Source organism: Cebidichthys violaceus, unplaced genomic scaffold, assembly GCF_023349555.1.
Source record: "Cebidichthys violaceus isolate CVI_PGR_0920_01 unplaced genomic scaffold, fCebVio1.0.p SCAF_23, whole genome shotgun sequence".
Classification (NCBI taxonomy): domain Eukaryota; kingdom Metazoa; phylum Chordata; class Actinopteri; order Perciformes; family Stichaeidae; genus Cebidichthys; species Cebidichthys violaceus.
Window position 1 is genome coordinate 1829087 of NW_027176406.1, and position 23859 is coordinate 1852945.

A 23859-nucleotide genomic window follows, 5' to 3' on the forward strand; every position below is an offset into this window, starting at 1 on the left:
TTTATTCCCTGCAAGAAAAACATTCAAACTGTAAAACTCTGCCACAGCTAACTGGAACACTGACACTGGTAACATTAACCCTCACAGGACAGCAGAAAACAGAGGTCTTGTGTGTGGGTGTTCATTCAGGCTGTGAGCATGTGGTTTAAAGTGTGTGTGTGTGTGTGTGTGTGTGTGTGTGTGTGTGTGTGTGTGTGTGTGTGTGTGTGTTTTCTAATGATTTCAAAATGTCCAGGTCTGGTTTTTCTGCCTTGCGACTTGTTTGGAGGAAGCTATTTTGTTCGTGAGCTCAAGCTGAACACAAACAGTTTCTCCGCCTCACTTAAAAATGTCTCCATTCAAGTTCCGACCCTTTACTTTGACAAACCACTCGGCGGCGTGTCAATGCGCAGTGTGGTGTGGTTGTGCTTTGTGTTATTGTTTGCAACGGAAACACGTTTGCAAAGAAAAGGATCTGGTACAAATGAACCAACTACCTGCTGTTGTGTAGAACGTCTGCTGAGAAGCAACAGATATCTGGTGAATAGTAGAAACTTAAAAAGCCGTTTCGAGGAACTGGGGGAAGGTAGCACCTCAAGTAGATCTATACATCTATAGATCCATAGATCTATACATCTATAGATCTATACAAGAGACAGGACGTGCATGGTGAAGTGACAGTGATGTGTTTAAAGATGCAAACATTGAGACTTGAAATCTTGAGACTAAAAGCAGCACGACTGAAACTAAAAATAGGAACCTTACAATGGACACTGATCAACAGGAGTTCACGAGTAACTTATTACCTATAATAACTTGTTACTTATGGTCCAACGTTGCAAACCTCTTGTCAATAAAGACTTAAGTGTGGATGATGTACGTCTTTCCGTCCCTCCCACAACAAGCTGCACATCATTGCTGTAATTACATAAGTGGTGCAGAAACCGACGTCTTTATTAGTTTCTTGGAGTGAAAGTACAAAACGTGCAAATATGCAAATGTCTTGGGTAAAATGCTACTATTGTTATGGTTTGTCATATGTTCTTTAGTTACTGAAGTTCAACAACAGTGTAAGTCTATTTTAGATGTCGTATTAGAGCTGAACTATGCTATCTGTTGTGTTTACAGGTACATTTAGTTTTACTACTAGTGAGTGCTGGGAGAGAGTTTTTAGAGCACGTGGGGGAAACGTTGAGGATCAATGGGTTGCTCGTAAGATGCAAATGCAAATTTTGGATGTTAACAAACCTGCGCCTGTGTCATAGTGTGTTACATGTTATAACATTGTAAACAGGAAGAGAAGGACTTGTGAGGACACTGGTGTAAATCAAAGGAAACTTGGCTTCAGTCAACTGGAACACAAACCAAAAGGAAGAAACTACAGAGCCTCTGACACTGGTACATGGTTAAACGGCCGCTATAATAATAATAATAATAATAATAATAATAATAATAATCTCTTCAATAACTGATCATCTGACATCATAATGAGCCTTTCATGGTGGTTAAAGCACAGGTGTTCCTCACAACATTACTAACAAAAGGCTCCGTTCTATTACCCAGTGAGACATAACAGTGAGCCAACAGGCACAACACAAGAACCCAAACGGAGCAATCACAATTAATACCCAGCAAAAACCAGAGCAGTGCGTCTCACAGAGGCAAATGTATTCAACCCAACGACAGAAGAGAAACATCAATTTCAGAGTTGATTCTTGCAACTCACTCATGCAAAAGTTGCTCTGACAGTGGAATGGAAACACACCTCATGTGTGTGTGTGTGTGTGTGTGTGTGTGTGTGTGTGTGTGTGTGTGTGTGTGTGTGAGAGAGAGTCTCGCTGCGCCGTGCTGTTGCACTCACAAATCTCCTGTGAAGACGGCAGGTGTTATTTTGACACACTCCTCGGTACCAGCAAATGGAAACAGGCGCGCACGTGCACACACACACACACACACACACACACACACACACACACACACACACACACACACACACACACACACACACACTTATGCAGTGTCGCCCACAGACAGAACGGCATGCACAGTTGCGATGAAACGCACATAGAAGAGCAAATGCCAGCTCTATCTGCACCGCTCTCACAGGGTTCGGTCGACTTGTGGCTCGACATTCATCATGGACTAAAGTGGCGCCGACACAAAACCACCGAGGTGCTGACTGACAGCAAATCATCTGATCTTCTTCTAAAATACGTCCACGTGTTATCAGGACATTTCTCGTGAAAGATGAATAATCCTGTGATGTTGACGCAGAGTTAAAAACCACAGTGCGTTCATTTTTACAGTCTAACGACGCATCAGTAAAGGTCCGGTGTTAAACGGTCAAATGAGCAGGTTGCCTTTGAGACTGAACCGGCTGAAGCACATACCGACATCGCTTAATATAAGACGCATGTCTAACCTGCTCCGTGCGTCTCAACGTGTCACGACACATTTTAAATCTTAACCGTAGTCTGCTGGGAGGAACATAATAAACCTTATGTAATGGGACCAGTAGAGACTCAACAGACAGACATAATGCAGTGTGTGACCTTTGTGTGTGACCTTTGTGTGTGAGAGGCTGTTGTTTGAGTTAAAGAGAGGCTTCTGGCAAAGGGAATGACTGAGCTAATGCTTTGGGTATTTCGACATGCCACGGCATGCTCGTTTTCTCACACACACATACATATACACAACTGGCCTATCATTCTTATGTTTGACAGCTGTGTGTGTGTGCGTCATATACGTGTGAGTGTGTGTGTGTGTGTGTCGTTTGTTTGTCTCCGACAGGTTTATTGTGGCAGGGCAGCAGGGCCTTGTGCTTTCTCTTAAGGGGCCTGTTTTCTCTCCTGAAGGATTCAATTAATCTGAGAGGGGACATCCGAGCCACATCTTTAAACAAACACACACACACACACACACACACACACACACACACACACGTCTGTGTCTTGAATACATATAAACACACACTCACCACATTAATTTTAACGTAAACGAACACACTAACCAAGTGGCGTGGAAGACAAATTGGCATTGGCCGAGACAGCCCTGCCCTGCCCCGCAAACTGCATGAATTATGCTTACACTAGTGTGTGTGTGTGTGTGTGTGTGTGTGTGTGTGTGTGTGTGTGTGTGTGTCTGAAAGAGAGAACATCTGAAGGGCTACCACATTTATCTAACCATGTCAGATGTGTTGTGGTCAGGATAAATCTCTTCCTTTCTCTCTGCAGTCCCAGGGGGAAACCCCAGCTCTAACTGCACTAAGCACAATCACATGCTCCCATTCCCATCAAGACCTCAATCCTCTCATCTACACCGTTCCCCTCACACACACACACACACACACACACACACACACACACACACACACACACTAAACAACAACTTCAGCTCTTATCCCTTGAAAGCAAAACACTGCTTTCCACCTTAGGGATCGTGCCCACTTAGTTCTCCTTCTCCATTTGTCTTCAGCTGTTTTCATCTCCGTCTATTGACTTCCCTTCTCTCTGCACTCGCTACAACACCTTCATTTGCTTCTGCGTCACACTCCTATCTTCCGCTACTCCCTGGTGAGCGCTGAAGGTGTGTGAGTGCGTGTGCGTGTGTGTTGAGACTAAAACTTGCTGGTTCAGGCGAGTTACCGCCTATGTTTGGCCGGTGGCCGACGCCGCCCCGAACGACATTTGCGCCTCATTAAACACGCATTTGTTCCAAACCGCCCTCCTGAACGTGTAAGGTCATTCCACGCAGTTTAAGTAATCATCTACATCAGCAGACAGTTTATGGAAGACAGAGATTAAAGCTACGCCCGCCTACGCCTCTACAATTTCTACCTCTTCAGTCCGGATACCGATACCTGGGCTTCGGGTACCGATCCGATACTGGTGTTTAATTAATGAGCTGGGTCAGTCCTGTGTGTGAGGCAACGTCAGACTTGACTTAAAAACATTGCTTTTCCAACTTTGTAAAACAAAACGTAACAAATACATACGTAGACGCAAATGTTGTGTGCTACTGCCACCCCCCAAAACACTGGCTGTGCAGTTACCACAACTATACGGAGAACTTGTTGTCGTAGCGAGCGTCAAATACCTCCAAACAGCCGACATGTTGTTTGTTGGCACCCTCAGACATGCCGTTAACGGTTTGCTTCCGACGCATGACTCAGCATGTGCACGTGTAATCAGACGTAAACACAGAATTTTATATATTGGCCCCACTGTCACCGGTTTTGCCGATCCAGCTGAGTCGGTATCGGCCTGATATCAGAATCGGAGCATCCCTCCTTTCTACCACTCTCACACAGAAAGAAAGCTGGTGCTAACGGGGAGTGAAGTGTTTCCCAACAGCTGCAGCAACATCGTGTTGTTGGTTCAGAAGAAGAACCGAGTAATCAAAAAGCAAGGGAAGATATCTCACATGCTGTTTGTTTGTCAAGTGATCTCTGGGAAATGCGGCGCAAAAGGAACGCTGAGTTAGCTCCAAAAATGTTAATGAGATGGAATTTTTCATCCGCACAACAACCAGGTGCATAATCTGGATTCTTGATGCCCCTTCACAATAAAATAATCTGCAACCGTTGACAGCGATAGTAGAGTCTCTCCAGCAGCGTCTCCTCAGTGCAGGCACATTTCAGCAGGTCCTACCTCTGCTGCCAGAGGGAGGGAGGAGGCCAGATGGCCTCAATCTGGTGATGGGGGGGGGGGGGGGCAGACCTCCTCTAGACAGAGGACCATTTACAGCCATTTCACATCTATAAACAGTGACTCAGACCCCATCGTGTTTAGATAAAAACCTGTGTGAATGAATTGGAATACTGCTGCAGGTATTTGCAGAAGGAATAATGACGTCTTTACAGAGTACAAGCAGCTCGAATGTCAACAAACTCTGCGGCTTCACAATGTAAAACAAACCCCCACACGTCAACCTGTTAGTTGTGGAAATAAAAGGAGACACTCTGCTTAAGGTGGAAATCCTTTTAAAACTGAACTAAGACAGACAATAAGGAAGGCTCCGAGGAAATAAGGGTGCGTCAGCAGCAATAAACAGTCAACCCTGCTATCAAGAGGTCGGCCAAACACAACAGCACAAAACAAACGTACTGAATTCCACGAAGCGCATGTCAACAAAGACAGTAGCGGGGTGACCTCGGCTCCTCTGGTCGCACGCCAGTTCCTTGAGCTCCAGATTCTCGCCAGTTTATTGCAATCAAAACGGGAACATTGTGAACATTGGAGACTGCCGGGTAATTATCGCGTGACAGGGCTTGTGTGGCGTTATCACAAGCATGGGACCGAGATCTCAATTGGGTTTGGTTAATGTAATGTGTGGGGATTTGATATCGAGGAGCGCCATAAAGCTAAACGAGCCGCATCGTACAGCGCTGTGTTTTTAGTGGGCGGAGGCTGTGAGTGTGCGTCGGGGGGGATGAGAGTCAGAGAGCGAGAAGGTCAGTGTGTGGGCAGAATAAAACGCATCCTGTTTTAAAGGAGCGTTTAAACTGCCAATCTGGTATGGAACAGCGGTAGAGGGTCAATTCCACTTCACAACCCCCCCCCCCCCCCCCCCCCCCCCACACACACACACACACACACACACACACACACACACACACACACACACACACACACACACACACACACACACACACACACACACACACACACACACCACTACCCCAGCTACACATCCAGCAAGTAACACACACACACACACACACACACAGTTTAAGCCATGGGGGGGCTGAAACACACTGTCGCTACAAAAGACACATTTTACCCAGTGATGGTAGTTCCACACAGCTGATCATTTCACCTGACAATATTTACGTGTTATTCTACAGATCCAAAAAATAAAATCAGTTCAACTAGCTGCAATGAGGCGCGCCCCGGCGCTTCTCTTTGCCGCGGTACAGCCATCAATCATCCCAACGCTCCCCGCTGAGAGTTGATTTCATCTCCGACAGCTTTTTTCATATGCGTGTGCGAGGTGAGTGTGTGTGAGTGTGTGTGGGCTCCGTTGGTGTGTCAAATTAGCGTTTCATCAGAGCCCTGCCTCACTTTGCCAGACCTCTAGTAGCTCACACTCCAAGTGACAAGAGCTGCATTCATTGAACCCACGCTGAAGACGACAGGGACGGGGAAACACAGCTAAACCGGAATGTTATTATCTCCGGGGTTTACCTCTGAAAAGAAACCAGAGGAACTGTAATTGTATCCGTCTGCAGCTTCATGACTTCAGGGGGATGTAAGTAACTCGATGAGAGCGTTTGTCAGACTTTCCATTTTCCAAAAAGACACAGCAGACCCACAGCAGACCCCCCCCCCCCCCCCCACCACCACCACCACCACCACCACACACACACACACACGCACACACCATGTGGTTTGAACCTAGATGACAGCGCTCCGACTTTCCCTTTGACTTGACCACAAAAAACGTATGCAAACATGCAGCGTTATCTCTTTTTTTTAGCACCATGTTATTTCAAGGATTACTAGCAGGAGCAGACGTTGCTGGGCAGGCAGTGGAAGTAAAAGGAAATCACCAGCTCAGCAGGGAATAACATACAGAACATGATCTACTGACTATAGACACACACACACACACACACACACACACACACACACACACACACACACACATATACGTGATGTAAACAAACACATGCAGGTTTGCTGGCCAAACATCAAAACCATCCAGTTTGAACCCAACATGTGCTCATTTAGGTGCACACGCGCACGCGCACACACCCCTCGCACAGATTCCCCTGGTGTACTTAAAGCAGCAGCAAGGCTCTCCGACTTACGCAGGTAAAAGCAGCATCAGCCATTTGCCAAATGTTCCAGCAGAGTGGCTTTTACTCCAAATACCTGAGACTGAACCACAGCCATTTTTACCTCTCACAAACACTCCAGAAATTTCCCTCCAGCGGGGGTGGAGGTGGTCTGTCTTCGCTCTGAGGTCGCAACTTTACCACCCCCACTCTCCCAAACACACCTACACGAAGCTCACGAACAAAATAGCTTCCTCCAAACAAGTCGCAAGGCAGAAAAACCAGACCTGGACATTTTGAAATCATTAGAACACACACACACACACACACACACACACACACACACACACACACACACACACACACACACACACACAAACTGCATCTGCTCTCACAGCGGTGACGGTGTAACGGTCCACATGCAATCCAAGACCATTGCACCCTGACCCGCATAGTGCTGCAGCAACACCCACACCACCACCCTCATCAGTCGTCTCCTGTTTGGTGCCTTAAACCCACCGCCGTGTGTTGCACACCGACGACTCATTCCCCGCTGATACGTTGATCGCGAAGGCTGAAGCTAGTCAACGCGATCCAACACTTCCACATGTGAAACTTGTCACAGCTTTATAACAGCCACACCTCCTTATGAAGCATACGGCGCGGCTACATTTCCCAACTGAAGACCGTAGCGGCATCCAAGAGATGACCGCACATGATGACACAAACCGTGCGCATTTTTTTTTTTTTTTTGCGCAGCGTTATTTCAAGTTAATATTTGATAATTTCAGGGATGTGCTTTTAGGGGCAGTCACATTGCAGTCTACTAACATCGTGTACTTACTGTGGTGTGGATGTAGGTTAATGGCCGATGGCAGGAATTTTCCGGAGTGGAGAGGCGGCGGATGATTCGCGCCCAAGTGACCGGGCGAGGGAGCGATCCTCCCGGCTGCTGCAGCGGCTCCGAGTCGGTGAGACTCCATTGCGAGCCCCGCCAACAACGGGGGTGGTACGTGGACGGATCGGGGAGGTCCAAAATCTCTGCCATCCATTATCCACAGTGGGGAAAGTTGTGAAAAGAAATAGTCCGTTCGGAGAGGCAGCCTATTCTGAAAAAGCCAGTTTTAGGCTATAATAGTGTCTTTAGTTTTCCAGGCGATTCGGGCTCCTTCTCAGCCATCCTGCTGCCCTAGAAAACACAACAAGAACACACTCGCTTGATACACGACCTAAAAGGCACACCGAACAAACTGTTGGGAGCTGGTAGTTTGAGGATTTCTCCCGTTTCCAGCGAACAGGCGGTCAATACGTGCAATGACGCAGTTTGGAAAACCACTTCAGAAACTAAGCGTTGAGCACCGCTGATCGACCGTAAACACGGACACGTCTTTAACGGAAGGTCTCCGCTTTAACTTATATCTGAGATATTATGATCTAATGTGATGTAAGCAGGACCAGCAGCGCTCCACCCGCACCGCACCGCACCGCACACCGAGCCAAGCAGCCGCTCCGGGGCTCCTCTTCCTCGGGTAAAAAACAACCAGGAGAGAGGCGGCCAGTGGAAACACGCAGCGACCACGCGATGCAACACGCACACGGACACATTTTAACAACCTATTCTAACCCTTTTTTCCGATTACCCAGCTGTTTCCTAACCCGTAAAACCAGCAATAGCTGCGGGGCCGAGCCGCCCTGTAAACCAATACACCATAAATACTGGAAGCGCATCAAATATAAATTTCAAACGGGTTAAAAATAAATAAGGGTCGCAAAACGCCTGCATCATTAATCAGCGGGGTTAGGGGGGTTGTGTTGCCCGCATATGCGATACTGAGTCCGGGCTGCTTCGCGTTTGGGTGCTGCCCAAAGCGAAAAGAAATCACACCCCAACCCGTATGAACACTTTTAAAAACTAATTCTTCATTTCATATCCACGGTCTACCTCCATCCACGAGCTGGTATTAAGCTAGAATAACGCGATCCACATGATAAATCCACGGATATTCTGTTTAATCAGCACTGACTCGAGCGATGCGTCGGGAATCTTTTTAAAAAGGTCGATTTTGTAAATCATTTTCGCAAAACAGATTATGGAGCACAACCTCCGCAGAGAGCTATATGTGTAATATTAAAAAAAACAGAAATATAATTAAAGTTACTTTAAGGAGAACAACAACAACAACAACAACAAGCATTTGAGACTTTATCCGAAGGCAACGAGGAGAGGAATATTAGGGGTCTCGTGGAACCTTTTTATACATTATCCCCAAAAATAAACTCTAGTCAAACTATGTGACTTATACGAACTTAAGTTAAAAAAAAACAAAAAAAAACAAGGCGAAAGTCGAGTTAACCTTCAAAGGCTGCAATCAAACATCACAGCAGCGACTCGTGATATCCAGGCGGGTCTGAAGAACAGCTCGTGGATCACAATAAACCTTTACTTGGTTATCATGGGAGAAATACAGCAGACCGACACCAGTGTTGCCTCTAAGCCCTCCGAAGTGCACACACCAGACGGTACACGGTCCGTTCCTCCGCCGGTGTCATCCATGCGGCACGGCAGCGGAGCAGCACGGCTCTTCAGCCACGTTTCAAACTTTCCACGGTTCCTTTAACGACACACTAAACTTTCTCGGCGGAAACGTCTCGAAAGTGGGATTTTCGCACCGACAAACAGCGCCTTAAAAAACCCAAAATGTCGTATGCAACAAAAAAACAACCTCCGCGCCCTTTTCACTTACATTAACAGCCCAAATTATGTTTTAAAACACAGAGAAGTCGGGACACTTCAGCGAGAGGGAGAAAAAGCAAAGGAGAAAAAAACATGCCGAACGCTTACTTGAATGTGTAAAATCCGGGGAAAATGAGCTAAAAACGATTCTCAAATGCGTCCAGGTTGCTGTGAGAAGTGGAGTAGTCCATTACAGGCTCGTCCGAAGGTAAACTGGGGGATAACTGGGGGGGGGGGGGCGCCCTGACGCGTCCGTAAACTCCTCAGCAATGAAGCGCAGCATTGTTTTTACAAGCCCCGCCCACCCCCCTCGCTACCACCCAACCCCAGATCAGCCCAGTACGGTTTGCAAAGCTGCCGTCTGATTGGCTGCGCAAAGTGTCAATCAAATCCCCAGCGTAAAAAAAAAACAAAAACACCCTGGCCGCTCGCCAGCAGTATAAAACCAATTATGGAGCAAGGAGGTTGAGCCGTTTCAAGGTCCCCTCTCTCTTCAAGACTGAGTGATCAAAACAAGCAGTGAGTTTCTTTTTTTTTAAGAGGTGGGGGGCCAGTTTCAAGGCAACCCCCCCCCCCCCCTCCTCCTCACCCATTTTCACACTAATTATAATAGACGCTCAAAGATTGGGAAACTGAAAGTATGGCTGCATTGTTACCCTAAAACATACTGTAATGGTTTTTAATGTGCTGTGAGACCCAGATTATTTCAACTCACTCGGAAAGCTGCTGATAATTACCCTCGTCAGTGTATTACTTTTCCATTACACCTTTGCTCTAAAAGGAAAGAGACGCAAACATCAAACACTTGAGATAACAATCTCACAATTCCCTAAGAGCCCTCAAATTGAACTATTCAATTTCATCTGGCGGGTGACCACAATTCTGGGCGTTGTTTTCCCAAAGACAACCGGTAACATGCCAGTAATTATGGATATATGGTTGTGGGGGGGAGTGAACGTGTTACAAGCCAATAACACAGAATAGCGCAGCAATTAGACCTGTTCTTGCACGCCCAAAACACAGCCACGAGGGCTCAGAAGTCCATACAGTAGCATTTGTTTTTGCACGTTTGTTGGGACTTCATGCGCAGCCATAAAGACGTGCTCTACACATGGATAACGTGGCCTGCAGTTTGGGGCGCTTACCGCCTCGTCTTTATTCCATCAAACGCTATTAATTAGTGTTAAACGGGCTCACCGAGTGGGAGCCATCACTCAGCACTATGGCGGGTCTGCAGGCGGATCTGACAGGTCGAAAGCACCCTGGATCTCTATCATATCAGCCCGGGAACGCACTAAAACTTAATCATTGTTTTCGCCTCCATGGCCGCGGTATTTGTGATTCTCCACACCGGGAATAATGCCGGGCTCTCTTCAGGCCTATATGCAAATAAGCATAGCGGGCTGTAGGTGAAGCACCGCTGGACGTGTCCTTGTGTGTAATCTGTGTATAGTCGAGTTTTAGAGTGGACACACACACACACACACACACACACACACACACACACACACACACACACACACATTTGCATTATAAGTGGTGCGCACTCATTTACAGCTGTAATGTTAAAATTCAGAAAAGAGTGGTAGACCTTTGGTGTGACCTACAAACTAAAAACCTGACCTCTCCACCCCTCCTCGTGCTCACTGCTGTCGCGGGGTTTTATCGTGAATAATTTCCTCTGAGGTAAACCACTCCGCGTTACATAGTTGCAGAAATGTTGATAAAAAAAAACACATCTGAGGACGGTTTCAAGCCGCCCCCGTCGCCCCCTCCCTTTGCACTCGTTCAGCCCCTCCTCCTTTTACAATTTGACGGTTTCAAGGCGGCCCCTCCTGTAGGGGGGTAAAGGAAGCGCTACAGTAGACGAAGGAAAGGAGAGAGCGCGCGGCGGAGGCGCGAGGCCTCGAACAGCAGCTGCGGACGGCCGCGTGCTTAACGGCAGCAGCCTTTGGAGGCTCCGCCGTGTGGTTGTCCGGTAAAGTGGTCCACACCTCGGTGGATTTTTTTTCAGCCTAAACCACCGAGCTGCACACAGACAAGAGGCCGCTCAGCGTCGGCCCCGACCCGTCCGCTCTGACGGGAGTCACCGGGCGGAGATCAGAGCGACGTCCCGTCCCGAGCCGTCCAAAGGGGACCAAGCCAGACCTTTGTTCTCCGAAATCTCTCCGACTGGGAATTCAGACAATGCCTCTAGATTAGGGCCCTATTGTTGCTGTCTTTTAAACCCCTGCGAGCGGGAGGCGGGCTTCGTCTTCTCGTGGTTGTTTTTGCCTTGTTTAAAATGCCGCGGCGTCCGTGGGGGGTTATCTCCACTCCGAGGTGGGTTCGGCTGCTGGTGGTATTCATACAATTTAATTTACCAGCTTAGTCATGATTCATTTATACAGCCGTATAAATGCAGCATGTTTTTACAACTCCAATTCAAAGATATAATCAAAATGTACGTTGTTCACCATTCACATGGTGCTGAAATGAATACATACATCCATACAGCCATTGTTCAACCAAAATAATCCAATAAAGGCCTATTCTCAATTCTTTATTGCACTCTCCAGCAGCAGCATGCTAACAAGTAACAACGTGTGGTTTAAGTGCAGCTTCTAACCTTCCTCCTCTGATGGTAATAACACAGATCTGTGTATTTCTAGGTTAGGCTCCTCTCACTGATGCGTTATGCTGCAAGAGCAGATGGGACCATTTGGTAGATTATGTCTTTTTATAGCCTGTATACACCAACACGGGCTCTTTGAGGATGGTCCAATTTAAAGCTCGTCCTCCATGTGAGGCTGCAATGGAAAAGTACAGAAAAACCATGATTTATAGCCTGAAACGCTGCTGAGTCAACACAACACCGCAGACAATTTTTCATGCCACTAACATCTTTTTTACAGAACGAGAACGTTTGTTATCCCAGACTCATGTTTTAGGCTCGTTGTGTATGTCTTGATCACCACGTCAACATCCAGCCGTCTGGCTGTTCAAATATCATTGTTGGGTTAGTTGTGTCCCATCAGTTGAAGGATCAGGTAAATGGTTTTATTTTATTTGGGGGGTGGGGGCAGACCATCTGATTGTCTCCAGGCGTGTGGCTGCATTAACCCACAGGGGAACAGAGCACACAGACAGCATTGATTAATTCAGCTGGGGGGGTTCAGTCCTCTCTGGGACTGCATCACATCCATAAATAAACACAGGAAGATGTCCCCCTGCATAAGCATCCAGCCTTCAACAGCACTTCAGTCTGCACATCTGACGTGGGGGGGGGGGTTATATCCAAGTTAAACATATTTCATACAATATTGTTTGACATCACCACACACACACACACCAACCCCCACTTGAAGAACACACGCACACACACATGCCTCTCTCATGGGGTACCTGTCAATCATCAGACAGCGGCCTTGCAGGGTTTGATGGTGGACTACAGGAGGGGGGGGGCAGTCACACATCTGAATGTGTAGAGGATGACATGGGGGGCACAAAGAGAACCTGCACGGTGTCTGATGGTTCACACATTTGTCACCGCAAATGTGATTCATTTCCATGATTTTGCAATAGGATGATGGTGAGTCTCTATGAAATGAGCCTGATTTCATGTGACTGGGTGTTGCCGTGTGTGAAAATAGTGAGATTTTAAATTTTATATTTAAATGATGCATGCTGTCCCCCGTCGAACAAGCCAAAAGCCTGCATTCTATTTGAATCTAATCAAAATAAACACTCTTATGTCTGGAAAACGGTACCACGGCGAGGACACGCATGGGAGTCAAAGCAAAGTGATTCCCATCTGCCACTGCTGCTTCAAACCACACTGGGGGAGGATGGAGAGGGAGAGTGTGTGTGTGTGTGTGTGTGTGTGTGTGTGTGTGTGTGTGTGTGTGTGTGTGTGTGTCGGGGGGGGGTGTCAACTGTGCATGCATGGTGCTGGAGCGGGCCTGTGCTGCACTGGGTGTGTATTTTTGGCACCTGGATCGTGCGGTTACAGCTCTGAGGAATCGTGGGGTTTTTCTCGAGAAAAGAAAACCACCCGTCCTCGCCACAACTGTGAGGAAACACTGATGCAACGAGACACGTCTCCTGCTGAGTAAAGATGTGGCAGTGATGCGTCAGGGCCGCTGACGCCTCATGAAAAGAAGAAAGGAGAAAAATTGAAAATGCCTACAGGGGCCTCCACTCCTATTTTAAACCACTTCTCTCTCTCTTTTAGCTCTTATAATATCTGCTAACAAGTCTGCTGTTACTACAAATACTACAATGTATTCCTATTCACATTATTGGTGAGTGTGTGTGTGTGTGTGTGTGTGTGTGTGTGTGTGTGTGTGTGTGTGTGTGTGTGTGTGGGGGGGCCTTCAGGGAACATGTCACCTTCGCTAGAATGCACATCACTCTGAGGCATACAAAGAAAAAGAAACAGCAGCTACTGTATTTCAATATGATCAATTATTCCCTGCTGGCCTGCTTCTGTCAGCAGTAGTAGTCTTCTTCTCTTCGCACTTCACCCTCTCTCTCTGCCAAACGGGCCGAAGCGGCGCAGCGACTCCACCTGCTGGAGGAAGAAGGGAACTGCGAGCGCATCACCGACCCAACAGAAGGATCTACCGTAAAGCGGCGCAGCTGAGGTAAAACGGGAGGAACACAGCGAGCCTGAAAAATTGCTCCCCTTCTGTTCTGTGTCGCCTCGCTCGCGATCACCTGCAGCGCTAAACACCTGCGCGGGCAACACACCAGCGCGCTTGCGCGATAACCCCCCCCCCCCCCCCCATAAGCGCAGCAAAATGAAGTATGGTTGCACTCGCTCACACACACGAATGGTACATTATACACACACGCGCTGACACGCGCGCGAGCATGCCAAGTTATGCTTCCCTGCCAGTGAGTGTTTTGCTGCCGCGGCAATAAAAGGGAAGCAGCCTCAGCAGAATCACAGGCAGGGGGGCTGCGGAGAGATGGAATACATCTCCGACACCAAACACGCTTGATCTTCAATGTGTGCGCGCACCCTGACTTAATGTACGCATATATGAATTCACATCAATAGCAAACGCCCTCCACGCCCTCAAACAGGCCCTGCAGGCTCATCGTATATCACCGGGTGCCACCGTGCGGCCCAGAAATACTGTGCGCAACTGGGACAGCCTGACTAATGGGTGCAGCGTGACATTGGTGCCCGTGCTGGATGTGCGGTGTCACACACACACACACACGGACACAGGATCTATGATGCATAGAACACGAGGGTGGGGCCACGCCATCAGCCATCCATCTAATCCTCTTCTTCCCTCTCTCACTGTAATAGTGCAAATGTTGCCATCCGTTTTTTAGATGTGGACAGGAAACGGGCCCCCTGTCAGCAGTTGATCTTTTCCCTCCATTCTAGGAAAGCTGGTTTAAAACATGTACACGCTCAGTTGTTTTATTGGCACACTCCATCTTTTTAATCTAGTCTTCACTGGACACACACACTCCTGTCTACGGCACCCTACCACACCAGCCCAATAACACCATTTATTCAAATAGAATGTATATTTATTTCCAAATAAGGAAATACTCAAAACAGAACAAGCATATCAGCTCTAACTCCACGCATAAGCTCTGATATCATATTATAGTCTGTGGTTAGGATGCAGAGAAAAGGAGAGTAGCACAGTCACGCCTCACATTTGGATACAACTAAAAGAAAAAGAAATGGAGCTTCGCTGCCACCTGCTGTCTAAACTGTGCAACTGCTGTAAATCCACAATCTGTTCATGAATACAGAGGAGTTCAAGAATGTCATTCGGTGATTCTCTGATGTGGGTTTGGGGAGCATGAAGGCAAATAAAATAAGTGTCTGTGATCACTGTAGTTGGATGTGTCCTTAGGGAGTATTTTTTATCTACTTTGCCAACATCCGCAGGTCACTGATCCTCAAAGCATTTCTGGCTAACAAACAATCTCATGATCCCACGAGGAGAGCATGATCGCTAATGATGTAATGACAAGAAGCCTGAGGATATAGGAGAAAAAGACTTCTATGTTACCGTGACGCTTTCCTTTTTCTAACGCGTGTGAGTGACTGACGTAGTTGGGCGTGTCCTTAGAGTCCGCTCCGACCTTTAATCATTTCAGCTCAGTCAGCTGGACGCTGCAGCATGGACCTAGCAGGAGAATACAGCAGATACTGATGAATGTAAAGAGATGAGTTAGTGACACGTCATTTTGAAGTGTCCTCTGCCGTCTGTATTTCACTCATATTTACCTTATGTCACCAGTTCTAATTCATTTGATCCACTAAGGTCTAAGTCATACTAACTGAGGTGTTTGAACAGTCCTGAATGAGCCATCGTCACACCAAGGATTAAAGAAATCACCTGGTCAGCTACTATGAAGTCATTTGTTCATCAGTGAATGTATGGCCGCTTGCCACACATTTCATCATCCAGGAATTATATTGCCATTTGAAAATAGTTGTCTAAAACAGATCAGTGCGACACAGAAAAGCAGTTGCAGACTTGTGAACGTCAGTGAATCAGGATGTTTGGGGTTGTCCCAAGTTTAGCAAGCACACCCTCCAGACATGACTGCTCACATGCCCCCTTAACTGACCTTACACCAGAAAATTGTTAATTTTCCCTCTGGAGATTGTCAGGTTTCTAGTATGCATTCAAAATCCTTCCACTGCCAAAGCTACCAGAACTTCAGCCCTGAACAGGTGAGACATTAAGTGGTGCAGCAGTCAACAGGTCAGCTGTCCTGCACAACAACCCAAATTACTGCACATCTACATACTTAAATATTGTAACAAATGTCTCATGTGGTTCACTCATGTTTTAAGTAAATATTTACAAAAAGGCCAGCTTAATAGGTCCAGCATTCACTCATCTAAAACGTAGTATTGAGATTCATACTTATTCTAGTGTAGCGACCTACACTGAACATATAAATAGAAGTTAGTGTGAGAATGAGACCTGGATTAAATGTTGGCACAAATATTTCACCTCAAGTTAGCTAGAGCTTTATTGCTGCAATATAATTTTAAGTATAGATAGAGACACTGCATGCAGTCACGTTATCTGAAGAAAACCTATTTTCCTACATAATGTTTTGTACACCAAGCAGTTTTGAGGGTCAAATGTTCCCTTTCAGCAGTTATTCACACTCTAATAGAAATAAAGCTTTTATGGAAGACAAGAGTCAGATGTCATGTCGGAACACATGTGCACTTTATTGGGATCGTTTAGTCAGTGTACAGGTTGGCCCCACCGGTCTGGCACCCCATGTTACCCCATCACTTCGAGACCCCTTGCCCCACCACCCCGGGGATGAAACCTCCATCAGGGGGAAGTAGAGGTCACGATTGGGTTTTGCATAACAAAAACAAAAAAAAAAATTAACAGGACCAAGATATTTTTAAGGCTGAAAGTACAAAAAACCCAGACATAATTTACATACAAGCGATACTACAACCATGTTTAAGTATGCGCCAACCACTGGGCAGCCTTCACAGAGGCGAATACGTGTCTGAACAATGCAGTTAACATTTGGAATCATGTGTCTGAACAATGCAGTTAACAAACATTTGGAATGACTCAAAAGAAAACAAAATGTACATTTTTTAAGTCCCCAGATGCAACTGCAGAACCCTGGGGTGCTTTTTTTTAAAACCTAGCCAAAAACATTACGGTCTCCTTCATCGTGCTTTTTTTTTTTTTAAAACCTAGCCAAAAACATTACGGTCTCCTTCATCGTTCCAGTTTAAAATCCTGAGTCAAGCGCCAAAAATAACTGAAGCCATGCCAATGAGTTGGTCATCTAGGCTCTGCGCCTGAGTGTGTATGAGAAATGTGTGGTGTGGTTGTTTTGCACAGAGCTGAAGTTGTTGGGCATTTGGTTGGGGAGGGGGAGGAGGAACAGTCTGTTTAGAAGCATTTGCGGTGGACGATGGAGGGGCCGGACTCATCGTACTCCTGCTTGCTGATCCACATCTGCTGGAAGGTGGACAGAGAGGCCAGGATGGAGCCTCCGATCCAGACAGAGTATTTACGCTCTGGTGGGGCAATGATCTGCAGGAAGATGGAAGAAACAAACGTGAGGATACCAAAGCATTTGTCTGCATTATCAGACACCATGAGCGGCAACAAAATGTCAGTCTGCTGGCTACATAGCTAGTCAGCTCACCTTGATCTTCATGGTGGATGGGGCCAGGGCTGTGATCTCCTTCTGCATCCTGTCGGCGATGCCGGGGTACATGGTGGTACCTCCAGACAGCACGGTGTTGGCGTACAGGTCCTTACGGATGTCGACATCACACTTCATGATGCTGTTGTAGGTGGTCTCGTGGATTCCGCAGGACTCCATACCTGAGGGCAGATACACACTTGTAAGCAAGTTGAAGTAAAGGGCAACCATAAGGGTTGGACATGTTTTTAGCATCAAGTGCAGGTTAGGCTCAAGTCGGGAAACTTACCGAGGAAGGAAGGCTGGAAGAGGGCCTCTGGGCAACGGAACCTCTCATTGCCGATGGTGATGACCTGTCCGTCGGGCAGCTCATAGCTCTTCTCCAGGGAGGAAGAGGAGGCAGCGGTGCCCATCTCCTGCTCGAAGTCCAGGGCGACGTAGCACAGCTTCTCCTTGATGTCGCGCACGATTTCCCTCTCAGCTGTGGTGGTGAAGGAGTAACCACGCTCTGTCAGGATCTTCATGAGGTAGTCTGTGAGGTCGCGGCCGGCCAAGTCCAGACGCAGGATGGCGTGGGGCAGAGCATAGCCCTCATAGATGGGCACTGTGTGGGTCACACCATCACCGGAGTCCATGACGATACCAGTGGTACGACCAGAGGCATACAGGGACAGCACAGCCTGGATGGCAACGTACATGGCGGGGGTGTTGAAGGTCTCGAACATGATCTGGAAAACAAAAGAGAATATTTTAGAATTTAAAAATTTCAGCTAGAGTCTTTTCTTCTGTGGCCACTGCACTCACTACATGCATTAGTGTGGGGCTAAGATTGAAGTTAGAGAAAAAGTGCAGAAAGTAAACATTCCTTCACACTTGTGCATGTCAGAGGCTATTGGTGCTGATCTACCGACTCAGCTAAACATAACAAGTGCAGAAAAGGCACACAGTCAAGAGAGACCTGTTGATGATAGAGCATCGTATAGGAGAGAGGTCCTGGAGGAGAGGGGGAGGAAGGAGCAAGTGAGAATGGAATGGAAAAGGAAACCGAGGAGGAAATAAAGCTACTAGTTTTTAACAGAATACATTGATATACCGTCTTTGCTAAACAAGATATGCTAAATTCTGCATGTGCACAAATAAGGGTGTGTACCTGGGTCATCTTCTCCCTGTTGGCTTTGGGGTTCAGGGGGGCCTCTGTGAGCAGGACAGGGTGCTCCTCAGGTGCAACTCTCAGCTCGTTGTAGAAGGTGTGATGCCAGATCTTCTCCATGTCATCCCAGTTGGTCACAATACCGTGCTCAATGGGGTACTTCAGAGTCAGGATACCTCTCTTGCTCTGGGCTTCATCACCAACGTAGCTGTCCTTCTGGCCCATACCCACCATCACTCCCTGAACAAGAGATCAGACTGTTAAATGCGCTGCAGTGAAACATGGAGATGTATGTAGGGCCTTCCAAGTATAGTTACAGGCAACTACATGTACTTTGATCTGAGAATTATGGCATAAGACCTTCTACTATAGTCATTATGACTGATAAAAGATTGTCTAGCTGAATATCATTGAAGTTCATGACATTGAAAACTGAAGCCATTTTCAGCTGGCATAAAATAAATTCTAAAACATTTTAATTGCTTATTATTAATTCAAATGTGCCACTTGGGTGCACATTAAAATTCAGAATTAATAATGTAATAGCAAATGCTCGTTTTTCCTGTTGGACATCAATCACTCACCTGATGCCTGGGGCGACCGACGATGGAGGGAAAGACAGCACGAGGGGCGTCGTCTCCGGCGAATCCGGCTTTGCACATACCGGATCCGTTGTCAACAACCAGTGCGGCGATTTCATCTTCCATGGCTGAACTGTTAACGGGAGAAAAAAAAAAAAAGGCGTTTAAAAAGACAAGTCTCACTACAACAACGCCCGTGTAACACTCTTAAAACTCCCAACTTCCTGTTCACAACTAACGGCAGTTCACGAGACTAGCCGCTAGGTGGAGCTCGTGCCCCACATTCCGACCGAGCTAGACAAAAAGGAAGTGGCGCTGCATTCTGTTACCATATAAGGACATGGTTCGGTTTTGAGCAGCTTTGCCGCTATCGGCGCCATGGCGCGCGGCCAGAGCGACAGCACAGAATAAAAAAAAGAACATTCGACATTGACGGACAACGGGGCCGCGCGACCACTCCCTCCGGTTCAACTCTGTTAACTTCCTCCATTTCCCGTTGTCGCTTAATTATAACGGTTCTAATCAATACAAAAAAAAAAAAAAAAAAAAAAATGCTTGCTTCAATATCACTGCGTCATACTCAAACCACTTCAATCATTTGAAATTGCCCAACTGCCACACGACTGGATGCATTACTACCAAATCAACAGTTTTCCAAACGTCTGCTATCACCGACAGTAAAAACAATTAAATTAATTAGTTGCATAATTAACTCATGAATGGGTCACAAGTCCTTAACTGACGCTCAGTTTCCAGAAAGCCACGCCTTTTCTACGGGTGGACGATTAGTCATTCGCAATTTCCCCTTTTTTCATGTGCAAGTTGGCGAGACCCGAAATCATTGAGACAGATCTTACGGTTGTTCAATTAAGCAATTAATTACGTCTTTTGCAGGCCTCATATTTTTTCCCTTTCCCTTTTAAAAAGGTAACCTGGGAAATGTATATGACTATATTAAAGTGAAATCTAACACGCCCAGGAAGTAGAAGCAAGTGACAACGAAATATATATATATATATATATTTCTTGATTTAAACTGCCACTAGTCTAAAGGGCGGTGTTAGCATGATGTGGCTAAGCTAATATGCTAAAGTAGGTCACACCCCGCCGCATCGGGCGCACAAAGGGAGCAGCCGGAGTCCAGACGACCTTAACGCCGAAGCCTCTTTCAAAGTACCCTGCTGAGGAAAGACACAAGCCAGCACAGGAATACTGCAAAGGTTGTGAAACTACACGACATAAAAAAAAAAAAAAAAGAAAAAAAAAAAAAGAACTCAGTCGTAGTACGACCATCATCTTAAAAGTAACGGTCTTCATTAACCAGCTACATCCTAAAGGCACCTGAGAGTCGCATTAGTTTAGCGGTGTCTATCAAATACTAATGCGTACTTTAACACAATCAAAATGCAGAAACTGCGGTCTTTTGTGATTACTTTATAAAATCATGAGGGTAAATGAGCAGTATATTGATGCATGACGGGACAAAGAACATCGTGGTCCTCGTCATTTTTTGCATTTAAAAAAGACAAATGTCAGTTGCTTTTAAGAAATAGCAATTAAACTCACTGTTTACTCCAAATATTATGCTAAAATTAGAGATCTGATAGCAATAGTTCGTTTCCTTACCTTTTGGGTGGGGGGGCTTTTCGCTTTAAGGGAACCGGTTTCAGGCAAATGATATCCCGCACAAGATGCGTGTGACGGCGCTCAGAGTGAATCCGTTAGCTGTGGGCGCGTGTGCTTTATACTGCGTTAGTTGCCCGGCTCTCTCCATAAAAGGTAAACTTTCGGAAAGGCGCCCTCTGATTGGTCCAGCGTCATGCACTGGGGCACGTCGCGTGCACACTGTGGTGCACTGGGCGCTTGCGATTTGAGGGAGAGAGAGAGGGGAGGCGATAATAGCGAAGGATTGGAGAAATTAAAAGGGAAGGGATTGAAGCTGTGGGGCCTAGTAAACCTAATCTCTTGATAAAACTGTTTTATGTACACGTTAAATTACATGTATGGACTTTTATCAGAGGGACAATGTCTTCCCCGCACCTGTTCTAAACCGTTATATGCACACACATAGCCCAGTTATATGATAACTGGAAGAGCTCAGCACCAGTGACTCCTCCCTGTGAAGGCTGCAAAGGCCTGAGACCTTCCACTCAAAGGCTGCCCTCGTTCTTACTTATTGTCCTTAGATTAACATGACAACATTTGATGATCTGAGACAATATATTGTTTGGTGTGATGCTAATATTACTGTCCACTTTAAAAAAACAGCTGTGAGCTCAATGGGAGTCACAGTCACTGCAGCACCAGGTCAAACACATGACAAACATAACACGGTGCTGGAGCTGATCCGTCCCAAGCTGGGGAATGACCACTTTATGCAGGCCAAGGTTCATTTATTGATCAAGTATTTGTGCTCTGTGGTACATGGTCTTGTCCTCTTCCTATAAAGTCTGTCAGTGGCTGCATGCTAGCTCTGAGATTCAGTAGTTTGACAAAGGTGAGTCGATTCAGGAGAGGATGGTATCTGTTAGCATTCTCAGATTCCAACGCTGCTTGTAGTGAACTAGATGCAGGTATTACAAATATACAGTATAGTACCCTTTTTTAACCTGCTCCTATTCCCCTCTATCAAATAAAACACATACTCACACCCCGGTCCTATGTCCACTTCCAGGTCCTCTGCATTGCTATACGGGTGGACTTTTAAGATATTGGGGCCTTTCACCCTCTGCCTCGTTCACATGGTGACTAATGAGGCCCATGTGACACAATCTCAGACTTTTTTTATTTAAGGCTAGCCGTGGGCCTGCAGGCTAGTCAAATTTCCATTCCTGATTCACTACCAGTCTCCCCTCACCATCAGACGGTTAGTCTTATCACACCTTTTGACACCCCACTTTTAAGCACTTTCCTTTTTTTTTTTTACATCTGTGATTTTCTTTTTTCGCTTCCCCTGCCTCCCCCCCCCTCTCTCTCTCTCCTCTGTCTTCCTCCCAACTATCTACTCCTTAATATAAAACATCTGGCACACACTTTTGCTCATTTTGTCCTCCTAAACCACGAGTGTAACACGTTAGAAGAATGGCAGGGCGGCCTCGGTGCCATTTAAAGCTGTGACTGTGGCCACCGAGACATGCAGCAACTTCTTCTCTTCCCCCTTCACCACTTCCCCTTCCCCTCTCTCTCAGTTGCATCAACTCATGTGCTGTCTGTTGTTCTCGTCTCCTCTACCATGTCCTCATTCACGCTGTTAACTTGGCTTTAAATGGACATTATTGTCGAGCCCTTTAAATCAGCCACAGCTCGTGCGGTGTGAAGCAACACTTCCAACATGCGGAAAGATGAAGATGGCTTGTGAAACTTCCCTTCTAACTAACTCAGGGTGAGAGGGACCTGCTCCAATGATTCAATACTCATTCGGTGGTGATAAACATTTAATAAAGAGGATCAATCGGAGATAGACCTGTCAATTCATCCACATTGAGTCAGAGTTTTGACTCTCTGGTGAGTCTGTTTGAGAGTTTCCAGATGAAAGGAAGCCCGTTTAAGGTGGTCAAAGGTCTGCTGGGCCCACTTATTGATTTACAGGCCTTGAGGGTCAATTCTCAAACCTAGTTTATCCCGGTCTGACCCATGTGAGCCTGAAACTTGTCCGTTCATTAAAATGTGTTTTACGGGTGATAAAGGTGCATTTCTGTGCTGAGGGAGGGTTCTCCATGTTGACGCTGTGACCATAAACAGAGATTGACTGAGGAATATTTAATCTGGCCTAAAGGGAGTGCCTCTGGGTATTTTCAAGGTGACAGCGTGTGTGTGTGTGTGTGTGTGTGTGTGTGTGTGCGTCTATATGTTTGCATGAATGAGTCAGTTCTGACCCAGCCTACTTTGATTCAGCTGAAAAACATTTAATGCCATGACGCATTCTTCTTTAGTTACACCTGAATAAAACTAGAGATCCCATTTGTTTCTGTATCACAGAGTTAAATCAGCTGTCAGTCATCTGAGGTAAACTGGACTCTGGATATATGTTAACCTATGTGTGTGTGTGTGTGTGTGTGTGTGTGTGTGTGTGTGTGTGTGTGTGTGTGTGTGTGTGTGTGTGCAGCATACTGGTAATAAAGGAGAGGTCTCTGGTTAAGTGGTGTCTTGTCAACACTCTTCAGTGGGAATTTTACTATCCAAGCGCTTGGAATACCATCCCGTGAAGACTCCTCTCATGTGTCATAACAGCCTATGTGTGTGTGTGTGTGTGTGTGTGTGTGTGTGTTTACACCCGGTGAAATACAGCCTCTCTGAACCTGTACCTTGCAGCCAAGGTCCTAAATGCAATCTAGGCCATCATGAATGTTTCTGAGGCTCATTCATCCAGACAGAAGTTTATACACAGGCACTCTAGGTGTTGTGTATAACGACTATTACTCCGAGTGCCGGTTGTCTAAATAGACCACTCATCAGACTAAGTGACACTTTAACG

At 46.4% G+C, this 23859-nt stretch overlaps 2 protein-coding genes across 3 annotated transcripts in view; both read right to left on the reverse strand.

Moving 5' to 3' along the window:
- tnrc18 (trinucleotide repeat containing 18) overlaps positions 1-9704 on the reverse strand; it is a 45206-nt gene extending 35502 nt beyond the window's left edge. For both annotated transcript variants that reach the window (XM_068718503.1, XM_068718502.1), the window contains exons 1-2: positions 9600-9704; positions 7602-7946 (exon numbers count right to left, since the gene is read on the reverse strand). In XM_068718503.1, coding sequence (XP_068574604.1) covers positions 7602-7809 — 208 coding nt within the window. In that variant the 5' untranslated portion in view covers positions 7810-7946; positions 9600-9704. The remainder of the gene's footprint in view (positions 1-7601; positions 7947-9599) is intronic.
- A 6973-nt stretch (positions 9705-16677) lies between these two features.
- On the reverse strand, positions 16678-21121 carry actb2 (actin, beta 2). Its single transcript, XM_068718440.1, has 6 exons — positions 21012-21121; positions 19389-19518; positions 18805-19044; positions 17944-18382; positions 17655-17836; positions 16678-17539 (listed from the first exon to the last, which is right to left on the reverse strand). Exons 2-6 carry the CDS (start codon positions 19509-19511, stop codon positions 17396-17398), a joined length of 1128 nt encoding a protein of 375 aa, XP_068574541.1. The 5' UTR covers positions 19512-19518; positions 21012-21121; the 3' UTR covers positions 16678-17395.
- Positions 21122-23859: the final 2738 nt, after the last annotated feature.